At 41.8% G+C, this 11,504-nt stretch overlaps 1 protein-coding gene across 1 annotated transcript; it reads left to right on the top strand.

Moving 5' to 3' along the window:
• The first annotated feature begins 8,737 nt into the window (after positions 1-8,737).
• LOC121327378 (piggyBac transposable element-derived protein 4-like) lies at positions 8,738-10,651 on the top strand. The gene has a single exon (XM_041271392.1). It carries the CDS (start codon positions 8,738-8,740, stop codon positions 10,649-10,651), a length of 1,914 nt encoding a protein of 637 aa, XP_041127326.1.
• Positions 10,652-11,504: the final 853 nt, after the last annotated feature.

Consider the following 11,504-nt stretch of genomic DNA (forward strand, 5'->3'; position numbering starts at 1 on the left):
TCCAATTAGACTGGTTGGAGAGTGATTAGGCTCATGCAGTTAGAAGGTACTCATTCCTTGGCTTGCAATCTAACAGCGCCAGCAACGACTTGCTGGGTAAGATCCAACTACTGGCCAGCAGCCTGGAGATCCATTCCTTCCTTTGTGGGCACACAGCAGGAAACCTAACAAGAAACACATGGGCAGTGAATGAAGCCAGGAATAGAGGAAGAAACTACAGTATGCCTATCGGGTCTCCTTTGGACAGACTCAGCACAGACAAGTTGTAACATTTCCATCCCCATCCACTGACAGCGAGAACCCAATGGCCAGTGTTTAACTGCAAAAGGGTTATAGGGTTACTTTGAGCAGGCCTGACATTGTCCATTTTCTCAGTGCTGACCCTCATTGATGATGCATCATCTGGTTTACCATTTATTATGCGTGGCTTTCCTCTTCTGATACACAAATAAAGCTGAGGGCTCAAACAAATTGTTTCCGATGGCCAGCAAAATAAAATAAGATACAAAATGGCAAAATAGAACTGAATTATGAGAAAAGGGAAAAATAGCTCAGCTGATGCTCCAGTGCATTGTTAGGCTCACACATACAGTTTTCTCAATGTGAATAAGAGCTTGCCTGAAACATTACTGTCACTGTTACTTTCTCAGTTCAGTTATTTTCAGATGAATTAGAAAAGCAAGATTGGAGAATATCTGATAATCTACTGCCTGTGCTTGACATGTTAAGACAGTACCTGGTGTTCAGAGAGATTATTTTGTCACACTGACCTTTAATTAAGACCATCTTGAACCAGTTTACCTCAGGTCTAAAGCTAAAGGGAAAGCTAGCCAACATTTTGAAGAGCTGGAAACCAGTAATGTCACTGGAAAGTATACCTGTAGCCATCAGATTGTACAGTATATCAAGTTTCGACAACAGTGTACTATCAAGCCTGTAAACAGAGTCACCATAATCTAGTACATTGAAAATTACTGATTTTACATTTTAAAAGCTACTGAGAATTAGAGCTTTTCCTAAGGTGAACAGGTGAGCCACGGTATATTATTTCACATTCAGAGTTGGATTATTTCATTCTTCAACATGTGATTATTATTTTACCATTAATCATTTACATATAAGACTTGTTAACACAAAAGCGTTTTTAAATTGACAGTTAGTCAAATACATACTGCTTCACGTGTAATAACAACATCACTTGTCATGGATTTTGAAATAACTCCAGTATTTATGAACATTTTCCCTCAAGCATAGTAAAATCATATAATTTTCTATGTTGTATGTTTCATGAATGATTGTAAACCGTTTAAATCAAAACAGCATCTGCCGGGGCGGGTCTCAGTATGAACAGTCTCTGTAATGAAATTAAGAACAGTGCTTCAGATAAACAGCACAGCCCATTACACAACAAACGAGACCCCTCAATACACTGGTCCAAATGATGATACTGCTGGCTTGCATTACAATCTATACCTTGGCTTCAGTTCCAGGTTGCAACAGGATGAAATGCTGCTGCACTAAAGCTTCTCCAGCCTTGCCTAACAATCAAAGACCTAGTGTCTCTCTCTGTCTCACCAAGCAGGTCCCGCTCTCACTTAACCACCTAGAAAACCACTCGCTCACCTAGTCACCCTGGGACAATGTCTTGGACGGGAGCCGATGAGAACAAGCTGACTAAGGGGTCGGGGTTACTGTGAACAGACCCTCCGAGCACAATAAAATAATAACACACCAGAGGTCTAATCTGGACAGAACACAGAAACGTTGTACTGTTCCACATAAAAGATTTAATATGAAAGGGTGATCTGACGCTTTTTTCTGCTGTGTCTTTCTTTTCCTCCAGGATCTGAGGACTGATGGCATGCATTCCTTTGTTGAATTAATCGTTTGATAATGCTTTACAGAACAGTAAGTGGCATTAAGTCAAGTGTAACTAACTTCAAAAGCAGTCTGTAAAAGAGTGGCTTGGCTATGGGTATGGTTACCTTGTACAGTTGTACAGGATGGAAATATGACTCCTACTACATAGCAGTTTCACCCATTCCAGGTTTTACTACGAGCTTGATTATCCACAGTGTATGGGTAACAAGCTCAGGTGTGTCTCTTTAAACTCATAGTAAAAACAGGAATGGATGTAACTGCTATGCAATGGAAGTCTTACTTCCATACCTGTTGTACATATCATTTTCTGTTTCAGTCTTCAGCTCCTGGTGACTTTCTCTTAAACACAGAAGTTTAAAGAAGTCATGTGGCCAAAACAGAGATCTGAAACATATCTTCTCTCTAAGTTTTTCCATAGGCGCTGTGTCTGTGGATATATGCTTGTGACAGAAATACAATGAGTTCTGGTTGTAAATCTCCCTCTCAACCTGTGAGGGTGCTAAATAGCGAAAAGAGAAGTCTCTGGACGGGCTGGCCTGACAGTTTGTTTCTGAGGTCGGGAAGTCGGTCAGCCTGGATGGAAGCGAGACTCAGGAATGTATTGACCTGGAAGGTAAACGAGGTAGCAGCTACAAGCAATAGACGCAGATGGAATCGTTTACCAAGGGGTAGCTAATCTTTTCCTTCGCTTGGTTTTGGGTTAGAAACTGGAAGGACCGAGAGAGATGCAGAGAAAGTGTATTGGAAACATTCGTGAGTGTTTTTTGTTTGTTTGTCCGTGTCTGTTTAGTAACTGTCTGTGTTTTCTGATTATAGCACTAGATGGCTAAGCACAAACCCAGAGCTGTCGCCAAGGGCCAGCACAAACCGGATCAACACTACACTACAGTCAAGATTAGCATTGTTAGCACTGTCATTCACAAATAAAGCACGTATTATAGTGTACTGCAGCACAAGCACTGAGATCACTCCCTTTGGACTGGTGGTCGTGTGTGTGTCTAATTCTGTGTGTCAGTATTGTGCTTATTATTGACAGGGCTGCAACCCTTTTTCAATACTGTGCAGTAAACCTGGTTGTGTATTGCAAGCTCCTTATTATTTACTGTCTGGTCATCAGACCCTTGGATTATAAACAAATAATAAACAAACCATTTCACCCGGACTTGGTTGTCTGTTGGTTTCTTTGGATTATTGCACCAGCACTGCACCTGCTCTACACTTGTTCACTATTAGCAGACACTTTGCCACAGTGCTATAAAACAAAAGCTTAATAATGGGAACACAACTTTACAGCATGGATGTTTATGCAGTGTCTTCCTATGGATTCTAAGTTTCAATGAATAGCATTTTAGAACTGGGACATATCAATGGTTATAAAGTTTTGACTGAATACACTTACTGATAAGACACAAATTACTTACATTTCTTTGCTTTGGACAACCATAAGAGAATGAGTCGAGTTCAATATTGGCAAGGAATCCTGGTCAAATTTTTTTTTGTTCCTGTGGCATATACTGTACACCACAATTTGTTTAAATTTTTCCTGAAGTTTTTATTTACAGGAATTCTTAAGAACAAGTATTTTAACTGAAATGTGAAAACACTTACACTAAATCAAAAGTGTATTTGTTATTTCCTTTAATATCGAAACCTTGCCGATGTTCTGTCAGCTGTCCTAGGTTAGAGACAGTAACGTTCCAGCCATCATGAGCACAGCAAGGGTCCTTCCTTCAAATAGTCAATACAGTAACGTTCCAGCCATCATGAGCACAGCAAGAGTCCTTCCTTCAGACAGTCAATAGAGTAACGTATTAAGGTTCATGTAGAAATGTACTGGGCCTTTGAACTGAAGCATATCTGACCAACTGACTGCTTTCATATAGAGGTCTTGTTTTAATTCTGACCAGCTTGGTTTCCAGATGGATTAACCTGGGACAAGACGACACCAACCTAAGTGAATCTTCTCCGGGGAGCGATGCAGGTCTGGGTTGGTTCGTTTGGAGAAATCTGTTTTTGTGTGTTGCCACCTGGCACACTGATATTTGAGGAAAAGGTTACTAGTAATATGATCAGACTTAAGTTTTTGCTCTGGTTTGTTTGTTGCTTTTTATTCCTCTTCTCTCTGTTGCCAAGTACGGGTGAATACACTCTGTAGGTTTTTGGTAAGAAGGGCGGTGCGGGACTACCCAGGTGGCGTTTGTTACCATGAAATGCCTCAGCTCGGCTTCAAAAGCTGCCTGTTTTCTGGAAACATTCTAATAAAGAGCTAAACAGGAGAGAATAATGCTAAACTGTTTTCATGAATCCCTGGAGTGCTTTATTTCACTTTGTTTGGTCGCTTCCACGTACAGCCGCCCACACAATAGTTTTAGAAGAAAGAACAGCTCACCCCCAAAAGGCAGCCCTAGTGACCAATCGATAAACATATTACATCGCTAAAGGGATTTCCTGTGTTTGTATCCTTTAGACATGAACAGAAACTCTCCCCAGGGGTCTGTCTTTATGGTTGTATGCCTTGCAGTCTGTCTGTCTGTCTCTGTTCCTGTATTGACAGGCACCATGGACATTCTGCAAAAAACTGAGCCTCAGAGCTCATACACACCAAGCAGCCAACAAAAACTGCAGCCAATAACAATCCTTGTGGTCATTTTTCAAAAGTTAATTTACCTGCACTAGATGACAAGCCAACTAAAACTCAACATTTAAAAATGTGTTACCCTACCAAGTCATGTATTTTGAAGGATTTATGATTCCTGTTAAATAGATGTATCATTTTTGTAGACACATTTTTTTTCTAAACTAATGCCTTATTTTGCCAGTGGGAAAAGTTATTTTCACTTGTATTTTTTTTTTCTGAAGAAGGTACTAACTTGAAGTGTTACAGAACATCCTGCAGGTTTTTTTTTTTAACTTAGAGCACTTTATCTCTGCTGTCTCCCATGCTGTCCATTTCACAGCAATGTTTTAAACATAGCGAAGCTTAACTTTGAAATCGGGTGAAACTGAAATATATCTTGCCACCACACTATAGATTCACTCCCTATGCAGCATGTATTAGGATCACACTTGATACGACTCAAAGTCCTATGTGCAGCAAATAAAGTTTCATGTTTCAGGTGGGGCTCTAATAAATGAAGCACAGGTAGTGGCTCTACACATGCACATCACCTGACACCAAGTGGAAAGCGCAACAATCTACAGAAGAATAAGAACTTTCAAGAAAGAAAATGTTGGTGCCCCTGTCTCGTTTTACAGGTACAGTATTGGAGCAGTACAATTATCACTTTATATAATTTGTTAATCCATAAATTTGATGATTATGTTGTTCAGCACATCTATAACACACAACAAAATCAAAAAATTCCCAATACATATTTTTCAGTTTGTCCAAACCCTAATAAAAAGAACATGCAGATCTGGAAATCACTGTGTTGTAACTGTTGTTAGTAACCAAGAGAATCAATCAGCATAGAACCCGGGTCTGTTCCAAACACACACAGTCCTCAAGTTCTCATTGGCCAGGCACCATCCACCCAGCACAGCACCACCGTCTCTAAGGAGAACAGCCTGTCAGGCCGGTCCAAAAGCCTGTCAGTAATATTTAACACATACAATTATTGTTTAATGCTGCGTGTATAACAGGCCACTCTTGTTCTCACTCTGTCTCTCTCTCCCTGACACACTGATTACAGAAGTATTACATACTGTAGACTGCTTAGAACAATATCCTCCACATTACATGCCAAAAACTAAGACTGTATGAGAATCTAACCCTCCAACCTTGGATGCTAGTGACACAATGAGAAATACCTTTTGAAATTAAATAGTGAGGTTTACGTTGTATTAGCTATACACATATTAGCTAAATAGTAACTATATAATATATAACATCCCTTTCTTTGAGGAGCACTGCTTTAAATATTGGCAGCTAAGTAGACAAGACATGGCCTTTGATTCTTTTTTTTAAGAAAATAAACTCCTGTTAACAACACCTAGGTATAATGTGTGTGCCTATGAGCTTTCACTGTTAACCAGACTGCATGAGTCTGCAAAGCTGTTACCTGGGTCTCCTTCTAAAAGCACTACTGATCCCCAGCCCCTCAGCTTGAAACAGAGATTGGGTGATGCGATGACACCCCCTCTGCGGAAAGAAGAATTTCTGAGTGATGGGATACTCAACGGACACGATCGATGACTTGACATCAGTGTAGGTCACTTTGACTCCGCTGTTCATCTGCAGAGCACTGAGCTGAGATTCTGGAATGAAGAAATAGCAAGAACTACCTTTTATACAGATTAAACAGAAGCAGAACAACAGGCAAGCAAATACAAGCTATTATACAATTAATACTTTATGCACTCCGAATTTACTTAATATGCCATATATGTGTTTATTGTGCCTTGATATGCGTGTTCTTAGTCATCATGTAATACTGTTTATGCGCTCGAGAGTAACTGGATGGTTCAAGGTGCTGAGAATCTGGAATTAAGAAGCAGTAAGAACTCGCAGATCTAAGACTTCTAAGCAGAACTAGATACCTTTTTTACACTTTATATTTGTATTAAGCTTTAACAACATTTTATTAACTTCAATAAAGTAAATAACGGTTACTTCAATCCAGTAGTGGGGTTTTGGCTTCCCTATAAGAAACCAAAATCCCATTTAACCAAAAAAAATGATTGCATCGTAGCAGTTCTCTTTACTTTACATTGGTATTGAGTGATCAAGGTGTCCCAGGTATGATAAGACACTACCTCAAAGTGTGTGGTCTGTATCACTAATATGACCAGAGGTTAAAACAACATGGCTATTGTGTTACTGGACAAACCCTATAATGGAACTGTGTGTTATTAGACTGAAAGACTGCTTTCACCCGATAATAGTTTATTATTATTATTTCTTGTGAACAACAGTGTGTACTGTAAGCAATGTACTTTATTATTAGTGCGACATCGTAACTTGTTACAATAAACCATGCCACTGATGAAAGAGAAGCACTTTACAGTACGATATTGCACTTGAACAGACAAACATTTTAACGGACTTAACGCGACATTCAAATTAACAAATAAATAATTTATCTGCAAACCATGTCTGAAATCACGGCTGTCGAAATGTACTTAATATGTATCAGTTATCTCAGTATTAGTTTAATTGGACTGCTGTTTAAATCTATACAGGTTAAACAAAGTACTGCTTGTATAATTCTAGGTACAGCTGCCTATGACGAGTAATGACTGAGTCTAGTTGGGGGAATATCTTAGCCCACAATATGTGCTGGAGCAGTGTACAGTACACAAATCACAGCCCTCGGTTTAGTAATTAGCGATCTGCTCACGGGTTGTTTTTTTGTTTTTTCCTAATATGAGGTCTCCAGACGTTCATTTTAACAGCGGCAAGAAAAGCGGCGTTTTTTTTTTTTTTTTTTTTTAAATAACTGTATATAGTTGCAGGTAAAGCACAGTGTGCACAACACAAAAAAAGTTGATCTCATGACAATAATACATAATTTGAATTAAAACGATAAGAAGTGTTTACACTGGCGTCCGCTTCAGTCACCCAAATATACTAACATTTAACGCCAGTATACGGTTTTCACGAGAAAAAAAGGCAGACACTGGAACCATCTCATCATATAAATAAGTGCTATTATTTTGTCCATGCATACAAATATATCGGTTCTTATACTGATCAATAGTTTTCACCACTTGAGTGTGTATCCCATTCCCACAGTGAGGTAGACCTGCTGGGGGATGTAAAACGTGTTTCTTTTTTTTCTTTTTTTTATTAGAATTCACCTGGCCTTGTAATAACTTGAATGGCTGGCCTAATGCAAATTTCTATTATTGAAATCTAAAAGACAAAAGCAATAGACTTAATATTACAACTCAAAATAAAGTTTCCAATGCATGTCTCCATGACGGTTTAATGCAATGTATATTACACAAATAAATAACGTCCATCTATTTCATTTTAATGCGGTTGTTGAAGCTTTGGAGTGAAAAATAAACGTACTTAATGCGTAAGTGTTAGATTGGGTAAGAATAATACATTGTCAGACTGCCAGCCCTGAAATTACCTATATGAACTTCCATTCACAAACGTACCCTTCAGATGGACCTGTCTCCGGTGTTTATATAGGCGGGGCGCACACACACACACACACAGATGACAAACGTGTGCTGAACTCAATATCGCACAGGGGCACATTGTATTAGACTCGTGGCACGGTCAGGGGCATTAAAATCAAGCTGGCTCTGTAGTGCTGGAAGTTGTTTCACCTTGTTTCTAGATCCATTTAGAACATTTTTATTCTCCTATCTGTAATTCGTGTTCAAAAAGCGACAGCGCACTGTGTGACCCAGCTGCTGTCATAAAGAAAACACCTTTTGTATAGCCAGTAACGTATTCAGTTAACAACTTCACTGGTCAGAAAATGAATGCATGTTTGGTGTAATTTTTCTATGGTTTGGACAAGTTATGCCTTAACAAATTACGTTTCTTTTTTTTCTCTCTCCCCTTTCCCTCCTCCCCTGCCGACGTCGATTGACGGCGCCAGGTGGCAGCGCCATGATTGCATAGCAGACACTTGGCAGCTTTACTAGGAAGCAAGCCACCAGTCGCAGACGCCTTTACAAAGCACAACATACAAGCAGCTTCTGACGTCTCTGACCAAACGGCACTTTAAAGGGCATTTAACCAAAAACGAAACAAGGAGGTTCGAACTCACAGTCCACCTATTGCAAATAGCTGAAGCCGAAATCAATGGTTTATTTTATTTAAGGCTATAGCTGGACAGCTTAGCATTTTTATTTTTTTTTTAAATACAAATGAATGGATAGTTTAAAGCGTGACATGGCGGCAAGTGAGAAGGGAGAGCTCTTTACTATTTTAGAGACGAACACTGAGACAGAAAAAGACACTGAATCCTATACAGAATCGTTGCCTTTGAATCTGTCTGCTGATGTCAAGTGGTTAGAAATCCCCTTTAAAAAGACAGTGGGGGAAGAAGACGAATACGAAAACGCGCTAACAGAAGAACGAGCAGCAGCTGCAGCAGCCTCTGCTAACAGAGACGGCGGCTGCAGTCTCCTTCTAGGCGATGACAGTGATTTCAAGTATGAGGACTTGGATGATTCCCATTCGGCGAGTGGCTGCACAGAAACCACTACAAATGACTCTGACATTGATTTCTCCGATCTGGAGGAAGAGCTGACCGACCTGCGCGGTCCAATGGGTGAATGCGACGAGGACTGTACCTCCAAAAGCTTCTGGGGAGAGCCCGACCAGCCCATCTCAATAGAGGAGTTCACTGCCAACACTGGCCCCCGGCACTCGCTCGGGGACGAGGCGGACAGCCGCGACTACTTCCGGCTGCTCTTCCCTGACGCGCTGTTCGAGCACATTGTGGAGCACACCAACAAATACGCCCTGTACAGGCAGAGGAAAAGCGGGAAACTGGACCCCCATTGGCGCCCCACAGATCTCAGGGAAATACAAGCATACATTGGACTCAATATCTTAATGGGAATAAACCAGCTTCCAGATTATGGAATGTACTGGGCCACTGACATTTTCATTGGCAATGCTGGCTTCAAAAAGACCATGACTGCCCGCAGGTTCGAGAAACTGAACCAAAACATTCACCTGTGTGACCGGGACCAGGAGCCAGCCCGCGGGCAGCCGGACTATGACGGGCTGTACAAGATCAGGCCCCTGCTGGACGTGGTGCAGGAGACCATGTGGGAAGCCTACGGGGCAAACAGGTGCCTCACTGTGGATGAGGGGGCCATTGCTGTCAAGGGGCGGTTCTCAGCCACGCAGTACATGCCCTCCAAGCCAATAAAGAAGGGTCTGAAGGTGTGGATGCTGTGCGACTCCAAATCGGGCTACTGCCACCGCGCCAACATCTACGTTGGCAAGTCCAACGAGGACTCAGGCGCAATCGGCTACAGGGTGGTGACATCACTCGTCAGGGGCCTGGAGGGCAAGCACCACCACGTATTCCTTGACAGTTTCTTCACCTCGGTCCCCTTGGTCCATAAGCTGCTCGAGCTGGGGCTGTACGTGTGCGGCACCACTCAGCAGAACCGCAAGGGTTTCCCTGACGCCCTCAAGCTGAAAAATGTGGGCAAGCTGGCGCAGGGCGAGTTCTTCCAGTGCCAGCACGGCAACATCCTGGCCACAGTCATGAGGGACACCAAAGTGATCAGCTGCCTGTCATCCAACGCAGCACCCGGGATTGTGGGCATCAGCCAAGGGAAGCAGAAGGATGGCACCATCTACGGGGTACCACGGCCCCTCCCTCTGCTTCTGTACCAGGAGAACATGCGAGGCGTGGACCTCTGCGACCAGCTGCGGGAGTGCTACCTGGTGGGCCGCCCCTGCAAGAAGTGGTGGCGCTACTTCCTGTGGTTCTACCTTAACATCTGCATTGTCAACGCCTTCATCATCCTGAGGGAGAGCCGGAAGGGCAACCCGCCACCCGGCTTCAACGGGAAACAGTTCACTCAGCGGCACTTCAGGATCCGGCTGGCACAGCTGCTCATCGGAGACTACCAGGGCACCAGGGGCGTGGAGCGGGCGTCCCGGAAGAGGCACTCTGATTCGCCCGTGGAGTATGGGCACCGTCTGGAACGCATGTCAGAGCGATCTAGGAGGTGCCGGAACTGCACCAACAAAGGGCTCCGCCACGAAAGTGTTTTTGGGTGCAAGATTTGCAATGTCCATCTCTGCAGAGGAGGCTGCTTTGCAGAGTTTCATAAATGAACAGCTGAACTATTTCTGCAATTACATTTTCTTAAAGAAAGGGGAAAAAAATAGACATGGAAATATTAAACCCTTAAAGCCCATAGTGACTGGACCAAAAACTGCTTCTTGCAGGTGCTGTTTTGTTTTATGTTTTGAATGTGAATCAGTTGAATGCCAGCCCAGTAGGAGACGCTGTCTTTTACATTGTTTTTAACATGTGTTTTTGCTATATTTTAAAATAAGTTTTGTGCTACCTTTTATACTGTCTGAAATGAAAAAATATATATGGTGCTTTTTTTTTTTTTTTTTTGGTTTAACTGAAAACAAATATTTAATAATACTGCATAAGGTAAAAGGTGCTTTTACAACATACACTCCTGCTATTACATACATGTTTACTTTTTTAAGCACAGCAAAACAGATCAGTCACCTTACAGATTTTCTATGAAAGTTTCAGGTAATTGAATACGTGTACGCAAGTGTCTGCTTGAGACTGAAAGTCTCAAGCAGATTTTGAAACAGATATAAAGTTTAAGAAAAGGGATGGCCCCCATTTCTGCATTGTTTTTGTTTGTTTTTTATAATTGTTCCAGATGTGCAGAACGCCACCCTCCCCCTCCCTTAAAAAAGCATGACTTGCACTGGCTTTTAGAACAAAGGGGTTCAGGAAGTGACAGACTTCATAGAAGTCTCACAATGGTATTATGAGAGTGCCTCAGGACAGGTGGTCTGTGGGCTTTGGTTTTGCCACTGACTTTCTCTGCCCATGTGGAAAATATCAGCTCTTTTGGAATTTCTGAATAATGTCATCTTTATGTAAAAAAAAAGCACTTTAGAAAAAAGACAATCCCCTTTTGATATTTCTGTTTTG

The sequence above is a fragment of the Polyodon spathula genome, chromosome 2 (genome assembly GCF_017654505.1).
Source record: "Polyodon spathula isolate WHYD16114869_AA chromosome 2, ASM1765450v1, whole genome shotgun sequence".
Taxonomy (NCBI): Eukaryota; Metazoa; Chordata; class Actinopteri; order Acipenseriformes; family Polyodontidae; genus Polyodon; species Polyodon spathula.